General features: G+C 32.2%; 2 protein-coding genes across 2 annotated transcripts; both read left to right on the top strand.

Moving 5' to 3' along the window:
* The first annotated feature begins 8,450 nt into the window (after nt 1-8,450).
* LOC106766438 (protein MIZU-KUSSEI 1-like) lies at nt 8,451-9,137 on the top strand. Its single transcript, XM_014651168.1, has one exon. The coding sequence runs from the start codon at nt 8,451-8,453 to the stop codon at nt 9,135-9,137; it is 687 nt and encodes a 228-aa protein (XP_014506654.1).
* Nucleotides 9,138-15,871: 6,734 nt separating this feature from the next.
* LOC106767126 (putative clathrin assembly protein At4g40080) lies at nt 15,872-17,331 on the top strand. Its single transcript, XM_014651959.2, has one exon. The coding sequence runs from the start codon at nt 16,032-16,034 to the stop codon at nt 17,010-17,012; it is 981 nt and encodes a 326-aa protein (XP_014507445.1). The 5' UTR covers nt 15,872-16,031; the 3' UTR covers nt 17,013-17,331.
* The last annotated feature ends 3,671 nt before the right edge of the window (nt 17,332-21,002 follow it).

The following is a 21,002-nucleotide window of genomic DNA, read 5'->3' as shown; positions in this document are numbered from 1 at the left end:
AGGTGTACGAAGAAGTAGCCTAGCATAAGGGGTGATGCTGTGACCCAATGAAGACTAATTATATTATTAATTGATGTTTTTTTATAAGAATAAATTAATTAATACTAATTATATAAATAATAAATTTAGATTTATTTTAATTGATATCAAATTCATTATTTGAATAAATATTATATTAATATTCGTATTAAAATTTAATGGTCAAAATTATGATTAATAAAAAACATAAGTTAATAATAAATAATAATATAATATGTTAAAAATCATTTTTAATAAAAAAATATAAATATAACATTTATAAAAATAATAAATTTTGTTTTAATTTAATAAAAAATAATATTATTTTATTTTGAGAAAAAATGAATTAAATTAAATAATATATTTTGAGATATAAGTGTTACCTAATTGGTTTTTTTTCACTTGATTCCTTAAATGTTTTTTACATGTCAAGTTAGCTGTTATATTAGTAGTTCTTGAAAGGCATAATTATTTTGTAATTCTTTTTCATTTGGATCCTCAAATATTATTTTAGTTGTTAATTGGAAGATCAATTGAAAAAAGTCGAAAGGATCCTCATACATGGTCCCCAGAGCAAAAGAGGCGTTGAAGCTGTTATCAAAAGGTTAATAGAAATTTTTGTTTAGTTTCTAAAACATATTACCTTTGAGAAAAAGATAGTGGATTGATGATGTTTTTTCCATACTGAATTGCATATTCTCCAATGATAGAAGGTTATTTTTGCAAATATATTACTGTAAGGATAGGTAGAATAGGTAAAGTTTTGACCCATCTTCAGATTTTACTATGAGTCAAAACATTATCCAAGGAAATAACATACTATAGATACAAACCATCAAATCAAAAGCTACCTATTTTTCTTACTTGACTATATAAATATATGTTTTGATTCTTATATTTGTGTCCAATTCTCAACTGGATCCTTATATTTTCTTTTATCCCAATTGAATCCAAATATTTATTAATTTGAGGCAATAAAGTCCTCTCCGTTAAGATTTCATTAACGACGTTTATAATTGTTGATGTTGTGTAAATCTTATATTAGGTAGAATTTTTTATTTAATTTATTATTAAGTATTTTAATAAGTGTTTTATGACATTATATTATCTTATATTATTTAATTGTATAACGTGTTATTTACTTTCTTCTTCCTAATCTCCCTTGATTCCGACAACCACTACACCTTTGTTCTCGCGGCAGCCAAAGGTAGTCGAGATGCAGCATGAAACACCCAATACCAGACTCTAATCCAAAAAAAAAGAAAAAAAAAACAAAAATCCACATTGAACCATAACCCCCAAAATTCCGCCATCAAATTCCTTTCTGTCATCCCCTCAAACACTCTACGCGCAGCCTCAGCCCTTCTGCATTTAGAGTAAATTTTTGTCATCCCAACCCACCCATTGTGCGAAACAACTTCATCTCATATCCAGGTTTCTATCCTTCAAATACCCGCTAATCATTACGTTCTAAGAAACCAAATTCCTCTCAGGCATTTCACCAAACAGTCGGTGTGCAGCATTCAACTCCCCAATTATCATGTGTCCATTGACGATCGAGTTCCACCAGACCAAACTTTTCATTCAAACCTGCAAAAGCTAAATAGTGCAGATATAAACCCTTACACCCTTAGGTAACCTTGAGTCGAAAAACCCCAAATAAGGACCCACTGGAATTCGTCGATCTCATTCATCGTCTCCTCCACCAGAATCGCTCTCTTGGTGCCGCCACCATCTTTTCGATGCGTGCATGACCCAGAGAAGCCAATGTGAATGCTGATAGGTCGTCGGAGGAAACTTGTTGATCGGGGCGGTGAGAATGGTAGAGGCGAGCAGTATCGCCGGCAATGAGTGAGTCGCGTAGGGTGAGGATGTTTCCTTCTCTTATGCGAAGGTAAGACCGGGAAACAAGCATAATACCAAGGTCGGCCATGGTTTTGGTTTTGTTTCCAGACACCGGCGAAACCAAATAGGGGTGGTGGAGCGACAAAGGCGGAAAAATAGGAAGGGCGACCCTGAATTTTCGATGAGCATCGTTTGTGAGCGTTTGAGTAAGACAGAGCGTGTGCGTAAGCAGCTGACGGTATGGTAGTGGTCGGTGCCGTCGCTGGAACTTCAGGCCGCGACTCACGACAACCGGAGACAATGGCTGTCAGATGGAGGCGATGGCGTGAGAACCCCACTCTGGGCAACAGAGCCATTGGGGTGAAGAAATGATGAAGAACACTTTCAGATTTCCAAATCCCTTATTCTTTTTTTTAATTTTGCCATGTCATCTTTTAATTTAAATAAAATTTTCACATAATTAAATCAGTATAAATGTGTTATTAATGTTTAATCCACGTCATCACAGTCTCAACGGCGTCAGTGGAAAATTAACGGAGAGGACTTTATTGTCTCAAATTAACAAATATTTGGATTCAATTGGAACAAAAAAAAACATGAGGACCCAGTTGAGAATTGTGCACAAATATAAGGACCAAAACATATATTTAACCTATATATATATATATATATATGTGTGTGTGTGTGTGTGTGTGTGTGTGTGTGTGTGTGTGTTATTGTACCATTTCCTAACTTTTAATGTTTGAACAGGAAGAATTTTCTACGAGACTTTCACAGGTTAGATTTGGACATGGGTCAGCTCCTACATCGGATGTTGTGAGTAATAAAGAAGACAACGACATTCGTAGGACACAATGTTGGGTCGATGTTGTTGGTAGGAAGAAAAAGGGATGTGCGATGCAGGACAACTTGCTACAAACTATACAACAACAAGAGGATGTACTCTGAAGCACCAACCTTCTTCTTCAACCATCACTACTGACGAGGTCGTCGAGCGTCTAACATAGCTACTACAACAATGTCACCAGGAATGTCGTGATTTGAGAGACAAATACAGTGAATTGAGAGACAAGTTTACAAACTTGAAGTCTCTAGTCATAAGAGCGTTGCCTGAAGCTTCACACCTTCATTCCACCGTCCCTTCAACCCAGCCATGACCCTCCCCGTCACCCGCCGTCCCTCAGCAGCCCACACCAGTCCAACCCGCACCAGTCCAACCATCTACAGAGCAATAGGATGATGAAGATCATTTTAATGATGACTATGTAGATTATTAGTTTTATTTTGTTATTGAACATAGTTGTTAGAACATTTGGATGTTAGAACATTATGATTCTGCTATATTACATTTGCTCATGTCTTTCAAACATATATATTGTTGGTCTAGATAAACATATTGTTTTATGTTTTATGTTTCATGTTTCATTTACAAATACAAATTCTTAAATTTGAACAATACAAATGATGTTATATTGTTGTTTACTCCATCAATGATTGGATGATTTTGGGATGCATATTATGAAGGTATGTCTGTGGTTTGAAAATCTTATGCATGTTTGTCTGTGTTGTGAACATGAAATGCAGGTTTGTGTAGTTGGATAACAAATACAAATATAACTTGATTCTGACTAGTTCTTACCGATAGACTTATCGACGACTTTTGCCCTTCAGTAATTATTGACGACCTTTGTCTTTTAGTAATTACTGAAAGATGTGACCGTCAGTAATTACCGAAGGACAAAGAGCGTTAATAAACGTTAGCGACAAATAATTTACCGACATATATATGTGATCATCGTTAATCCGTCGATAATGTCCTATTACTGACAAATTGTGACGGTTTCCGACGAACTAGAACCTTCGGTAATAAAATACATACAATAAATAAATAAGCACATCAATTTTCAAACTTCATGATGATCCTAAAATAGTCATCAATAGAAATTACTCACTTCTTAATTTTAATAATCTTTCTCAAGACTCTTTAAATATAATGTTTTACGACGTCCAAAATATTTTTCTCCCATAAAAAAAAAAGCAAGACTAACATCAAAACTCAAGTCAACATTGAAATGATTGTTCAAAGATGCACTTAAGATTAGGCTTGCACTCAACTTTGAACAACAAAGTCTTATCCATATAAGTTAGTCAAACTCTTTTAGAAGAGTGATAGAATTTGTATTCTATAAACAAAAAATCAAATTAATTGCTAGAGATTGATTTCAGAATCTGGAATATAAATCCAAGACAGAAGTGTAAAAAAACTCAGGAAAGAATATACCTTATCATTAACTTTGAAAACCTCATCACATAATTTCTTGAGTAATGTAGAGACATTTCTATCAAATAACACAAAAGTCATTGAATCTAGTTCATCCATGACTCTAACCTTGAGTTTTATCTGCAAATAATGGAATGAAAATACATTAAAAAAATATAGGAATGAAATACAATATAATATAAATGTAAATGAAAATAAAATTAACATATAACAAACAAACAAAAATAAAAAGCATTTGGATAATAAATATAAAGGTTAAATATGCTTTTAGTCCTTCAAGTATCAGTGATTTTTGGTTTTAGTCCCTGCATCAAACATTGATGGCATTTCATCCTCTTATTATGGAAACGTGTAAAAATAATCCTTAAAAATGGACGACGTCAACTTTGGGTTAACGGCAGTGCCACACCAGCACTCTTCTCTATCTGCCAAATAAGTCACATGTTTGAAACCCATCGGAGGTACTGCTGTCACCCCTACCAAAACCGACCACCTGCACAACCCCCTCCACTCCGTCGGCGATAAGAAACAACCAGAACCACAACCGGCCACAAACCAAAAATCGGCCACTGCATTGCTCGCTCCTCAGGCTCAACCTCTCGCGCGAGAGAAACCCGACTATCACTGTCAACAGCTTCACCGGCAACGGCAAACATCATCGGGATTATGTCTGGCCGCAATATCGTGACTTTGCTCCAAGCTCGTCTTCGCAAGTGAGAACGAAACGTCCTCACTCGCGTGACTCGTCCCCGCAACCATAACCATCAAGCTAGGTTTAAGTTTAGTGCTTGGATTGGACTTCAAGCAGGCAATTAATGGAATTCATCCTAGTTTATTGGAATTAGAAGGATCTAAGAGTGTAAGTAATGACACCATCCAACAATTAGCGGTTGCTATAGAAGAACTGCGGGAGGTTAAATTGCAGAGAATGCAGAAGTTAAAGATTGAGTTAGAAATTAATTGTCATTTTTATTTAGTATTTTGTGAATTTTATTGCTTTCCCCTCTGGTTATATTTGTAATAACTTAGGTAACTTTCTACTTTCTACTTTCTACCAAGTTGACTCCATGACCAGTTTCAGCCGTGAAGATAGGTTTACTCTTCCTTCGATTCGACCCGACCCCAACAACAAAGGTTCTATGCCCATTGCAGCGAAGGGGATGACGACCCGCGCTATCATACATCCCCCCACCAAACTGCTGCTACAGACACCCAATTTCTCCAATACTACCCTCAATCGTATCGATTTCTCATAGGTTTCATAGTTTCCGATTGGCGCACTTTTTTTTTTTTCATTTTTCAGGGTTGAAAAGCTAAATGTGAGTGACTGTAAAACGAATTGGACCGAGAAAGAGGAGGCGTTTCGCCGACCCTCAAGATTACCATATCGGTATAGGTGTGATGGGAATGAGGGGTTGGGTTGTAGAGAAATTGCGGTGACGGGTTCTCTGAACATGATGAATTTCACCCATTTCCTTGAACTCTTTTTTTCTGATTTGGGAATTCTTTTTTTTTTCTTTGGATTTGCTTCTAGAAAATGAGAGTCACCCTGACGTCGTGGCCTCGCCGGTGAACGTGGAAGAATACGTTGCAAGCAATGGTCAGTGAATGTGGAAAAATACGTAGCAGTGCCGTTAGCCACATAAAAAAAAAATTGACGCAGTTTGTTTTTAGGGACTAAAAATACATGTTTACATACTAAGAGGAAGAAATGCTATGGATGTTTGATGCAGGAACTAAAACCAAAAATCAGAAAAACTTCAAGGACTAAAAACATATTTAATCCTAAATATAAAATATTGCAAAGACTAAGATAAACTGGATATAAAAAACAGACTCACCAATCCAAGTAAAAATGTGAACACAAATGTAAATTACAAAACAAATATATAAGCATATAAAACATATAAAGCCTGTAAAAAAAATATTGAAATTTGAATTCAAAACTCTAATTTGTGACTTTAAAAATTAAAAATACTTAATCCATAATTAAAAACCGTTACTCTAAATTGAATGTTATTCATAAACTTTCTAGATTTATGTTAAGGAAAATATTAATATTCTTCTGTAGAACATAAAAATGTTACTAAAGTTTGAATAATAGTTTTATTTTCTTTTCGAAATTTCTTTGAAAAACTTGAAAAGCTGCCCCATGTCCAAAGTGTTTCTTCAAATTGTGGCACGTGTCCAGACTGATACTTCATTTTGTATGATGGATTTTGTATTTGTATGATTCATAGATGTCAAAATTGGTTTTAAATATATTTTTTAAATATGAATATCTTTTAGTTAAAAAGGAAAAAATGGTGGAGAAAGTTATGCATTTCGTTGCAAAAAAGTTGGGACCAATATGGAAAGTGAGAAGATTTGTTTTGATAGAAAAATAATGGATATACAGAATTTGATTTGATTGGATCAGTGAAGATAGGTAACTTGTTACGTCCTGTAACGAAAATAATTTCCTTAAATAAATTTTTTAAAGTATAAACATACTTTTTTGTTAACAAAAAAAATTAGTAGATAAAATTAAAATAAATTATTTATTGAAATGTATTATAAAAATAATCAAATGAAATTTGTAATTTTGTAAAGGAAAAAGTTAGTTTGACACTCCCTTTAAAAAAACATTCATTTGACAGTATTTTTAATAATATAATAATTTATATTATGATTTTAAATTAAAAATAATAAAATTATAAGTATAATATTTTTATTTAACAAAGAAATGAACCTAATTTGTCATTTTGCAGTGTTAAGGTATCCCTACTCTTTTGTAAACGATCTCACACATCTGCTTCTGTGTCCTCATCTCACGCTCAATTTTCTCTTTTAAAACTTCCTCATCATTTCATGTCAATTTTCGTTCATATAATCTCAGATAAATAGGTAATTACTTATTCAAATATTTATAATTGATTCTAACCCATATTTCTTAATCGTTTAAGAAATAAGATAATTTTTTTTTCTATTTTTTCAAAAAAGTAAAGGGTAAAAAATATGGAAAAATAATAATAAATAAATGTAAAAAAATTATGTGTTAAAAATATATTTTTCCAATATATATTATATATAGTTGCATATGAAGAAGAAGAATAATTTTATGTTCTGAGTAACTGTTTCAGCAATGGTGGAATGAATTATTAAGTATGATGCATTTATATTGATCGATAAATTCCAAATATTTGTACTGGTTGCATCAAATTTCATACTGACCCTCTCTTTAGTAACAGACAAATAAGAGAGGAGGACAAGAGTGGAGCAACCAGGCTAGAAAGCTAAAAACATACACATTTTTTTAGCCTCCACACAACACGCTTTGCCTCCAAAGTTCATCTCACATGCAATACGCAAATAATACATGAAAATAAGATTCAGTGCTATAATATGTCCGACATATATTTTATTTTGGTGAGCCAAGTCTTGTCATCGAGACCAAAAGCATAAAAGATGCTTCTGTGTCATTAAATTAACTTAAAATAAGAGCTTAACAGTGTGTATCAGTTTGGAGTTTTCTGGTCCGAAATCTAGTGCCCTCATCATTCAATCACACTGCTCTCTTATGACTGTACGGAAATCGCTGTCCCAAACTTCCTGCATTTTTCCATTAAACTTAATTAATCACAAAACAATGGAGGAAGAACAAGACATTCAATTATTCACACATTAACTATTGTTTTCCGACAATGCTGCTCCAGCTTGATTTTTGTCCTCAAACGAAAAGAAAGCCTCAAAGAATAAACAAGAGAATGACAAAAGAAAGAAAACTATCCACTTAAAGCGTGTGCATGAGTTGTTTCAGAATCAAGCAACGGGGTTGCATTAGATAAACCTTTTAGTTGGCTCTCCAAAAATATCCAACCCCATTGGCTAACTCCTCACTAATCGACACATGTTACTGTGATCCATCAATTTCTGCTTTCTTTTCAACATCTCTCTGTGAGGTCAACAGTTCAATATTAACAACAACAGAAACAAGAAAAGACATCATATTCTATATATTTTCCTTTTTCATTATCGATAAGTATCATCTGTCAGCATCAATCTTTATAAAAAAACAATCTGGCATGTTTTTAGTAGAGCCTGAGTTTTTGGTATTCTCAAATAGTTAAAATTTAATCTCCACCACTTTAATGGCATTAATACCTTTTTTTTTATACTATTCATTATTTTTGGTTATCAAAATAGCATTGATAGATATTATTTTAGTGTATGTTAATTACATTATCTATATATGCATTATATAAAGAAACCCTAAACCAGGGTCATGGAGAGTTAGACTGCAACAATAGCAAGAAGTTAGATATACATGGACAGTACTGGCGTCACTACAGTTGACTGCGAGAAACAAGTTAGATCATGGAGGCTGCTACGTTCTCTCATGCAACTCTTAGTTCCCACATGCAACTGTGCCACCATTATAGAAGACCAAGATGTAACAAACGAGTGTCTCGAAAATCCCACCAAATTGTATTCACCATCACTCACGATGAACTCCAGCACCATCACAGGCACCATCTTCGGATACCGTAGAGGAAAGGTGAGGTTCTGCATTCAGGCAAACGCCAACTCCAACCCTATTCTCCTCCTGGAGTTGGCAGTTCCAACAACCATCTTGGCCAAGGAAATGAGAGAAGGAACACTGAGAATCGCTTTGGAGAGTTGTGGTGACAGCGAGGACAACAATAATAACAACACGAACACGAACACACTTTTGTCTACCCCTTTGTGGACTATGTACTGTAATGGGAGGAAGGTGGGGTATGCGGTTAAGCGTAGACCGTCGAACAGTGATTCTGAAGCGTTGAGGTTGATGCGTTCGGTTGTGGTGGGAACTGGGGTGGTGAAGTGCAAGAAAGAAGATGGTGAAGTGATGTACCTTAGAGGGAGCTTTGAGAGGGTTCGTGGGTCAGAAAACTGTGAATCGTTCCACTTGATTGATCCAGAAGGGGACAGGGATCAGGAGCTTAGTGTTTTCTTTTTAAGGTCCAGGTGAACTTCTGTTTCTTTTGTTTGCACCACTTGGCTTAGCTTTTTGAGCTGTGTTTGATGATAATGGTGAAGCAGAGCAGAGAGAGCAAGAACATGTAGCTAGCTAGCATGGCTTTATTATAGTTATCCTTCCAACTTTCCTTTTGCATATTTGGCCAGTGATGGTTTCGGAGGAGAAAGCCATTCTCGATACACTGTTTTTTTGGCCTTCCCCTGAAGCAATCGAGTGCTTGTTTTTACTGTTGTTAATTGCTGAATAAAAATGAATTATCTGCAGTATCTGTTATTCTATCAAATTTCAACAACATCTGCATTTTTCCATTTTAATCATAAATATTGCCATTCTATCACAATAAAGTTATTAGCTGAAGAAGTAATAATTAATGAATAATTATTTATAATTTAACTTGGTGTTATTTCTATTTAATTTATTGTTAACAATATACTCCTCTATTTAATTTATTTCAAATGATAAACTGTTTCTTTTTTATTTCATTCTCTGTTATTATTTTATATTGCTGATATTAAAGTTATTTCTAGTAATATTAGTCATTTTATTTTTTTGTTATTATTATTTAATTTATTACCATTGATATAGTCGTTTTATTTTAGTATGATACAGGTATGTAGTATCTTAGGATTTGGATTGGTAAGCGTCGAAGAGGAATTTAAATTTGAGGTGTTAATTCTTTAGGTGTACGGTGATAAGAATTTAGATTTTTTTTTTTAAGTCTCATATAAATTAGAAATATGTTAATTTAAATTCTATAATTGAGAATAAATTTCATCTTATAAATCGATTTTGCAGTTAAGTTTAAAATTTACTTATTAACATGGTATCTAAACATGAGTTAAAGTCTATTTTAGTGAGATTTGTGTTTATTGAACATATAATTCTATTCGTTAATAGCCTATCCGTTAATGTTTAGTAAGATTGAGTTAAGCTTAAATTCTACATTAACATGATTTATATATTTTTAAGAAAAAAAATAATAGAAAAGTGATAATTTATTTCAAGAAATCTAAAGAAATTAAGATACTACGAAGATTATATTATAGTTTATTGTGAAACTTTATTTAAAATATTATGTGTTGTTTGTTACAGGATGTTTTATATAATTTTCATATAGAAGTAAATATGTAATAACTCAAAAAAATATGTAATTATTAAGAGAACCTAATCCATATGGGTGAAAGATATATAAAACGTATTACTTAAAATTCATATTTAGATTTTCTTTCTTTATAATATATTATTTTTTATTTTATTTATCAAACATATTAAGATATAAATCATTAATTAAAATTTTAAAATAAAGAAATTTTAATATTTTAATTTATAATAATTTATTTAAATATTATTTTACAATGTAATCTAACAAGTTTAAATTTTAAAGCACTTCTCCAAAAAATTGTAAGTTATTGTTAATAAAATTCTATAAATATTATACATATTAAAATGATTAATATAATTTACTATTTTTAGTGAAAAATAATAATTAATTGAGTTAGAATTTCTTTGATACACTATCTACCGTTTAGGGCTAAAAGATAAAGACTATTTATGTCAAATTAATGTTCACCAAAACTCAAATTTGCTTGAAGATTATTATCATATTTTTAAATTCATTCATAATATTTGTTACTATCGGAATTCAAATAAAAATTTCTAAACATTTTTATACTGTAAAATTTGCCCAAATAAATTATAAACAAATTGATTTGATACGTATATGAAATAAAAGAAATTAAAATAATTATTTTTACAAGAAAATGAAATCTCTAATTGACTTTTTAATCTAGGTCTATCATTTCATCAAAATATTATTTCAATAGATAATGTTAATTTTTTCATCATATAAAATATTGTTAAAATAAAAAAGAAAACAATGAATAGAAACATAATTGATAAAAATCACATACCACAAAACATAAACAAATTATTCTTATTATGAAAAATTCTAAATTAATATATGAAGATAAAACATTAAATCACTTATATTATTTTTATGAATAAAATTCAAATTAGGTAAATTATCGTCATAATGATCTCCTTTACAAAAAAATATAAGAGAATTTGAACTCCATTTGTTTACAAAAATGCAAACATTATCGTCATCATCGTATAGGACTTTAAAGAACCACTTGTTGATCCAAGAAATCATCACAAACTAAATTATAATCACTCTCCAACCAAAGCTTTTGAAAACTCAAAACATGCTCTAAAGTATAAATGCACCCCCATAAACTCAAGATAAATAGAATTTTGTACTCCTAACAAAACCGAAAAACTACTCGTATATCTACCCTAACTTTCTTTAAAAATACCAGCACATGTGGCTAAAGTAAGACAACCCCTATTGTACCATTAGCATTCACCTTAACTCAATTAGCATATAGAACTTGTCATATTATGTCTTTAAATGAAACTACCCTACTAATTAAATATTGAAAAAATTTAGCTCAAAAAAAATCAAAGAAATTATAACTCATATGTTTCTTATATTTGTTTCCAGTCGTATTCACCAACTCCTTAATTTGGAAAACAACAAAAGTAAAAGCAATTGAAACTTGAAATCTACAATGGTTTCCCATCCTCCAAATCGTATAGATTATAGCAGTAATGACAACTACTTTAATCACTTTATGCAAAGGATTATAAGAAGATTTCATAAATTGAACAATTAAATCCGAAGAGGAAAATTGCAAATCCTGAAAAAACTCCCTTCAACCATTCTCACAATTGCATAGCAATACAAAAGTGAAAAACCAAATGAGAGAAATATTCGACATTGTTTCCACACAAAGAACACATAGAGCATAAAATCACGTCTTTTTTTTAACCTCCAAATCAATAAATAAACAATCTTGCAATAGATTCCAAAGAACCAAAGTTTTAGTTGGTGGCACAACATAAAACCAAATCAAATTCTTCCAATCAACAATTCTATGCCAGAAGAGTAAAAGTTTTTAGCAATTTTTTAGAAACACTAGTGTCATCTAGAATCCAATTAGGCATATCATTATCCTCATTAACCATCAGGGAAGAAAAAACACATAAATTGACAAAAAAAAGATGAAAGTTTCACCGAGTACCTGTATAGGTTGATCTAACAATAGAGTATAACCTTACTTTGTCAAAATAAGGAATATAAGCCAATTTGGATATGCAAATGTCAAAACATCAATGATAATTCCAAAGATTAATACAATAACACTTACCAAAACTATTGAGTCAAAATTGCCAAAATCTATTGAGTATTCATATGACAGGTGCCAAAATCTCAGAGTCCAATTCAATGCATAAGTCTTCTAGAAGTAGTAATGCAGATTTAATCAATATAGGTGTGTATAGTAAATGGAATGGTGAGTTAAAGTGAGATTTGATTTGTATGATGAATTGTTGAAATTGTTACTTGTTTTTTGTTGCTTGTTTTTAGTTCAACTAGGAATTACTAAATGAAAATATTTTCCTTTTAAACATCACAATAGGCTTAGGTTATTTTTTTAAAACTGAAGGATATATTCGAATATGCTTTAGTTGTTTTACAGAACCGAAACCTAATGTCAAAATTTATGCTTCAATTCATAACTGAAGCCAAAAAACCTCATTTTTACTTTATCTTTGTATGTTTTGATTCGAAAATCGAAGTACAATGTTAAAAATAATTGATAAATTTTTTTTTTCTATATTAGTTATATTACATTGGTTCCTAATTTAATAGATGAATATTATAATTATGTCACCACACCATATTTTACATTGGTTTCAAAAAAGACAATGTAAAATCTTGATGTTGAAACTCATATTTGTATTAATGAATTCTTTCACATACATACATGCATTGTAAGATGATTATAAGAAGAATAACTTCTCCATAAACAATTAATATTGTGGTATATACAAACTACTTTAATATCATGACATTTCAATATGACTCAAGATCATGTAAGAGTGAGGGAAAACTTTTATACATGCTCATTTTCCTTCTTGTTATTCTATTAATTTGAGTATTAAGTTTTTCTTTTACTAAAACACTCATTTAACCATAGTTGAAATAAAACAAAACATTTTATATCTTTTAACTTGTGACACCCTCGTACTTAAAAGTGTCAACTTGATACATGGTCCATAGACCAACCCTAATCTATCTTTAAAAAATCTCTTTTTTAAAAAATCCTTCAAGTGACGCCAACAAAAGTCTGAACTCCCAAAATTCCCTTTTAAGTGGGTTAGGATCAATGTTAACGTAGATTTTAGCCTTACCACAATACGTTAATTAACTCTTAGAAATAATATCGTTAATGTACACATATAAAATTATATATTTATTAGATAATATAATATGTTGTAATTTTATTATATTTAAATCAATATTTTTATATCACACTTATTATTATGTTATTAAATGAAATATAATATATAATTTAATACACTATAATGTGTTTATTAATTCTATCAATTTCTTAAAGAATAAAACTTATAACATTTAAAGTAGTAAACAGTACGTTGTGATCAACTCTCAAACATAAATAAGAAACATGAAGTCTAGTCAAAATGTGAGAATGTTGGATTAATTTTAATAAAATTCACACTAAAGTATTTTATAAATTACTAAATAGATATTATATATATATATATATATATATATATATTATTAAAGAGAAATAAATAATTGGTAGAATTTAAGTATAAATTTAAGTCATACATTAAAAAAAATAAAAAAAAACAACATAATAAAAAAAATCCATAAACTTATTATTCCTAAATTCATTATTTTAAAATTTCAAATTAAGGTGTCATATTTATTTTTGAGTTAGATTTAGATGAATTTTTCACACAACTAAATTAAGTGACTATCTTATATACTTTAAAAATATGTTTAGTCAAGAAAAATTAAATATATTTAATTAGTTAAAGATTTCAACATCCTATATTGCTACGTTATATAAACAAGCAATCAAGTATATTAAAACTTCATATATAGTATATGTTAGTCTGATTAAAATGTTTATATATAATTATTTCACAAGTTAAAAATACTTTAAATTGAGACAAATTAGAAGTTAATTGCGTTATTTTTTTTATTCAAAATAAATACTTTTTCTAAGAAGAAAGTCCATATACCGTGACTTTTGTATTTCCTAGACTTTTTTCAATGGAGATTTTTCGGACCTATGAATTTATTTTACCCCAACCGATGTGGATCAAAATCAACCTGTACCAATACCACCATCTAAACCAATACCATTAATATTATAATGGATTGATAGATGGAAACAAAAATCAGTACATTAATTTGTTTAATTTATGTGTTCTTATTTTTAAAACGCCTCTTAAAAATTTCATATGAATTATAATTGTATTAGTTTTAAATGAGTAAATAAAAGAAATATTGTAGAATTTTTAATCGTATATTTTGTTAGTTTTTTAGTAAAAAGTAAAGTCACCAAAATGAATGAAAGAGTCAACAATTAAACTAACAAAAAATAATATGTAACTTCAAAATACTAATTGTAACATTATATAGATTTTTTAATTATTTAACACTCAAAACAATATGCATTAGTTTTAAGCGAGTAGCAATTAATTAATATGTAAAATTTCTCATCCTTTAAATTTTATTTATTTATAAATTATTTTACTCTTTCCTAATTGATTCAGTGAGTAGATTAAGTCTTATACCCTATTTTAGATCAGCAATCAATTAAGCTTTTGGTGATATTGGAATCCAATTAATTCACTTATTTATTTTCATATACAAAGAAGGACAATGATATTTTAATAATTTTTTTACAACAGGACACGTGTCACCATTTTATTAGTCTATTTGAGTTTATTCTAAAATAATATTTGAAACAGATCAATCATAAATTATCACGTGTCAAAAGATTATAAAAAAAAGTTATTAAAAAAACTTTTTCCTAAGAATTATTAAACTAATAACAGATCAAATCTACAACAAAAAGGGAAACATCTATAAGATAGACTATTTCCATACACACATTGGAAGGCTCCAACTACCTTCATTGCCTATACACAAAACACACATTTGGAACAATTATATATCTTTTAAGTTATTTTATCATCAAATTGTAAAACAAAATGCCAGTAATTGGTTCAATATGAAAACCAAAATCATTTCAGCTTAAATTGATTAAAAATTAAAACAAAATGGATTAAATGATAAGACAAAAGAAATCGAATAGAGTTAGTTTTTTCTCTTTCAACCTAATCCCATTGAATGGACGATATTTGAACTGGCATTGATAATATATATATTTATCACTTAGTAGCATATGGACAATCAATCGGTATTTTTTTTCGTTGACAAGTCCACCATTATTAGATTAGTTTTTTAAGAAATTACCGGTCAACCGTTTCTTTTTCCTTCCTACATTTTTTTATCTGCAATCCAATGCAAATTTCAATTCCAAATCCTTAATCCTATAATTATTTATCTACTAAAATGTATACATATTAACCTAAACCTTTAATTAATATATTACTAACATGAAGTTTGAATTTAAAATATGCATAGAATTATCTCTAAATTGATAAAGTATTTCACTCACGTTGAATACATCATACAGTATTATTTTAAAACATTCTTAATATAGAACACGTAAGTGTTATCTGCAACGTTCCAGAGCCATCAACCTCGATGTGAACATGCCCAAACGTGAACAAGGCATACAAGTTTTTAAAAAATATCTAACTCACCATTATGGCAGAGACAGCAACGTGATTCCATAATCATAAATCATATCATATTATGCCCCACTTCCAGGCCAAAGCCAAACGCTCCCTTCCCAATTTCTAGTATCCAGATTCTCAGACACCATGCGCTGGCACTGACTGTGTTTTTGTTTCTGCAAGTGTTTTCGCCAAAACAATATGACAAAACTCACGCACCTAATTGGGATAATCAAGGATAAAGCGTCGCAGAGCAAGGCGGCGCTACTCTCCAAACGCACCACGCTCTCCTTGCTACGCGCCACCAGCCACGACTGTTCCACGCCGCCCACGACCAAGCATCTGGCCATGCTCCTCTCATCGGGAGACGGGCCACGCGCCACAGCCTCTGCCGCGGTGGAGGTTCTCATGGACCGGCTGCAGGGAACGAACAACGCCGCCGTGGCACTCAAGTGCCTGATCGCCGTCCACTACATCATCCGACACGGCAGCTTTATCCTCCAGGATCAACTCTCGGTCTACCCCAACTCCGGCGGCAGAAACTACCTCAACCTCTCCCACTTCCGACACACGACCGACCCCACCACGTGGCAGCTCTCCTCCTGGGTCCGGTGGTTCGCACAGCACATCGAGCAGCTTCTCTGCGCCTCCCGCGTCCTGGGATTCTTCCTCGGAACCGCCAGCGACAAAGAGAACAGAGAAGACAGAGCGTCGGGTCTCTCCAACGCCGATTTGTTGAGCGAGTTGGACTCTCTGGTGGCTATGGTGGAAGGGCTTTGCAAGAGGCCCGAGCCTAACGGAAACCTCTTGGTGGAGGAGATTGTGAAGCTGGCGCGTGGGGATTGGGGCGTGGTGCAGGCTGAGGTGCGCGTGAGGTTGAACGAGTTTAAGGAGAGGTTCGGGGGGTTTAAGTTTGGGGAAGCGGTTGAGTTAGTTTGCTGTTTGAAGAGGTTGGAACAATGCGAAGAAAAGATGTTGGCTACGATGGATGAGGCAAGAGAATTGAAATTGTGGGATATGGTGACCCTAGTGAAGGATATGGCTGAGATTGAGCTCTACAGAGAAGAGAGTAAGTTGCGGAGAGACACCCCAAAAGTAAGGGTCAGTGAGTCCGATCGGTTTTCGGGTCGGGTTCTCAATAACCGTCACCTTCTGTCGTTTCCCTCCGGCAGATTGTTGTAACATTTTTTACGTTAATGTAGATAAGGAAAATAAGATTTTAAGACCATTTTTTGACACCATTTTGATATTGTACATGTGTCAAAATGTGGTTAGACGATTTTAAATTAAAAAATAAATTTTGGTTTTTCTCTTTCAAATATATTCCTGCCTCAACTTTTTTAATTTGAAATCGTCCAATCACATCTTGACATGTGTACAGTGTCAAAAAATGGTGTTAAAATATCATTATACTGTGGATAAATACCACAACAAAGAAACCATTTTTTTTTTCTTTTTCTTTATTTATTACCACTGTCTCTTGTTATTATATCATTATTTTGAAACTATATTTATTACTTTTACATTAAAGAAAAACTGTTTGTTCCATCGCATCATCGCCATTCATTGATAAATAAGGTGATGATGATGATTGAGTTATGTGTATATATTATCGGTATTCATGAATAAATAAGGTACCCCAACTAAAAAAGGGAAATAGCACTACTTAGTGTGTTCAACCAATCAGATCGATGATGAAATAAATAGGCAATATATAGTCCCACCTACCACTACAACAAGCACACTAATTTTATAACATTTTATTTTTATTTTTATTATTTTACTGTCTTGCAATATTATTTTTTATTATTTTTTTTCTGAAATGTAAAGATTTTATAAATATTGGGTTTAAATGTTTTATGTTTTTTATTTTATACTAACAGTGTGTACGATATATTTTGTTTGGTGAATTGACAGTCAAAAGTGTTCTTCCTTACATTTACTTTTAAATTGACAGTTTTATCCTTCTTTATTTAATAAAATAAATATTTTTAATCCATCAATAACCATTAACTCTGTATTTTAATCTCACCTCATCTTATTAAAAAAATTAAATTTTATATGCTAAAATAATATTTCATACATATATTTTTTAAACAAATTTAACATAAAAAATACTAAATAATATATAATATGTACACATACAAATTCTAAACTTAAAACAAATCAAATAAAAATTTAATTAAATATAACAAAGTAAAAAAAAAAAGCAATAGAAAACCTAAACCCCAGTTTCAACTATCTGCAGTTCCATGTGCGGAGGAGAAGTTAGACCGCAAATATGCAACTTCGAAGAAGACGAAGAAGAACCGCAACTTCAAGTAAGACGAATCACAACTCCAAGTGTGGAGAAGACGAATCGCAGCTTCAAGTGCGGCTTCCCTACGCACCACCCATATGCCCGATCTTTGCTGCCACCCGCTGCAACCTCTCCTCCTCCAACCCCACCGCCTGTCTCTGGCACCCAACCCTCATAACCTGTTCCAAAAAATATCACCTTTAACATATCACTTTCAAAACCTATACCGTTCAAATCACTTTCAAAACAGATCAGGTTAAACGACCAGGCAACTCTTCACCTCTTCCCAGTTCCTGTTGTTGCCTCCAACTAGAAGGGGCACATGCAGAACCTTCTGGCAGTCGGAGCCGTTGTGGATGTGGATGTAAGCGGAGGAGGTCACAGCGGCCATGCCCAAGAGTGAGAAAAACCCTAAACTGCAATTCCAACTACGGTGAACATCAACTGCAGATCCAAGTGCGGCGAGCTTCAACCGCACTTCCAAGTGCGGCTACCGTGAACCGCATCTCCGTCAGCTTCCCAACCGCACAACCACCATTGCAAGAGCTCACCCCACCGCGACACAGCCACCAAAAACAGATCTTTGAGAATGAAGAGTGAAACTGCGAACAAATAAAATGAGGGAGGAGGGGAGGTGGGGGAAAAACAATGCGGCGAGAAAAGAGGAGAAAGAAAGAGGGTATAGGGGAATATGAAATGCGGTAGCAAAGAGAGGTAGAGGATGAAGGAGTTGGTGGCTTATTTTTAATTGGTGAATGGGTCAAATAAAAAAGCAATAAAGAAAATTATTTGATAAGGACACAATTGGAAATATAAAAGAAGAGGGAGGTGCAGGATGAGATGGGTGAGGTGCAGGGAGGAAGGAACACTCGATAGTCAAACGATCAACTCTTCAATTAGTAAAGTAGTTAGGAATTTTTTACACAATGATCAAAAGTACAATAATATCATTATGATTAAATAGTTAACACAAAATGAATTTACTTAGAAAGTTCTTTTGATTAACAACTTAATCGTAATTAATTAGTGTTGTTAAAATCGGTCATCTGATTCAGTCCATCACGGATTGGTCATTTAGTGATTCAACCCAATTTGGTTCACTTATTAGTTAGTCGAAAAATTTTGAACTTAGCTTGGCCCATTATAGGTTGGTGAGTTAATCGGTTGACTGACTCACTTAATTATAAGTTTTTTTTTAATTCCAAAAATAAATAAAAACTTTTTTATAATTTAACTCTAAGTAAATTTCAGTCCAAAATGATGTTAAATTCCAGAAGCAATTAAAAAACAAAAAGATATAATACAATCCAAAATCATCTTAAACTCCAAATACAATTCAAAAACAAGTACTAAAAGCAAATCAAATAAGTACTAACATTGATAATTTTGGTGTCATTTATCCATTTATAATATTAGAGTCTTGAATGGATAAATCCACAATATTTTACTCTTTTTATTTGTCCCGAACCACACAATATAATAAAAAAAAACTAATAATATTGAAACACAAAGTAATAATTAGGTGGATTGGTGAACTAACCCAGCTCACCATAGGTTGAACCCGAGTGAGTCGGGTTCTTAGTGAGTCGGACTCAAAGTTAATCTGTATCGAAATTTTAAATTCTTTTTCAACTCAACCTGGCCTAAACTTGTGGTGAGCTTGGTTGACTCACGGGTTTCAACCCGTTTTGACAGCAATACAATTAGTCATGTTTGGACCATAATTAGACCAATATTAATGAAAAGATCATTACAAAAAGTATAAATAGAGGTTCAAGGTAGGATGATAGGTGATTCATTAATTAGGCATTTATTACCTTTACTAACTTTAGCATTGAGAGACTTTTGATAGGCATTCATGATTGGTATTAATGAACATGAATTGAATTTGAAGATAAGAAATGAACAACTACTCGTCCTAAAAGAGAGAATTGACCCCACATATCGAAACATTTTTGGTGCTCACCGTGGGCCTGAGCAAACATTTCTCTTAATATCATGGTAACCACAAGGAACATGACGAGCAACGCCATTGTGGAAGAAGCATTCAACGACCTGATGAACCCTATGGAGATGATGAGGAATTTGCATAAACGAATGGATGAAATGCAGCACAAGCATGAAGAAGAAATGAGAAGCCTCCAAGCTGAAAAAACGACTATGCCCAAAGGTAAAGTGCCAAGAACCTCATGCCTTTTACACCAACTCTCTTAATACTAACCAAGCAACGTTAGGAACATGACCGAACGGTTCAGGATGACAGTTCCGAGGCAAAAAGGATCACCCTTCTGTCACAACAATAAACATGATCAAGATGTTCATATTCACAGTAGGAGTTAAAGACACATTTACCAGATAACTAGAGGATGCATGTCTTTGACAAGTATGACGACTCCCCTAACCCCGACGAACATCTTATACTAGGTTGCCTTGTTCCCTCTACATCAATAACAACAGGGACCAATTGAATACAAGTAGGAGGATTAGATGAACTAGCATTGGTTGTGCCCGATGCATTCCCTAGAGTTGTGCTTTGCGTTGCCACCTTATAGAACCCGTTACATTTTTGGGATTGTTAAAGACCATGATGTCTGAAAAATAATAATAAATTTAACAAGTTAACATTGAGCTAATATTAAAACAAAATAAAGAAATCAACTCACCAAAAACATTGTCATAAAGGGTCGAACGAGTCTAATATAAAGGAAATTTAGGTCAATCATTAGCATATAAAAAGTATTGTCAATTGCCTTCTTTTATTCTAACCTTGAAGTATCAAGTTTTGAATCCCTTATAACAGGTCTCATACAAGGAGAAAAGTCATTTATCCTTCTTCGCTATAAGAGACACCCATCATTTATTAACATTTGGAC

This window comes from Vigna radiata, chromosome 7 (genome assembly GCF_000741045.1).
Source record: "Vigna radiata var. radiata cultivar VC1973A chromosome 7, Vradiata_ver6, whole genome shotgun sequence".
NCBI classification, from domain to species: Eukaryota; Viridiplantae; Streptophyta; class Magnoliopsida; order Fabales; family Fabaceae; genus Vigna; species Vigna radiata.
The sequence above is the reverse complement of the archived record's forward strand: the minus strand, read 5'-3'. Positions and strand labels throughout refer to the sequence as shown.

Coding starts and splice junctions, on each gene's coding strand:
- LOC106766438 (XM_014651168.1), top strand. CDS start 8,451: ATGGACAGTACTGGCGTCACTACAGTTGACTGCGAGAAACAAGTTAGA.
- LOC106767126 (XM_014651959.2), top strand. CDS start 16,032: ATGACAAAACTCACGCACCTAATTGGGATAATCAAGGATAAAGCGTCG.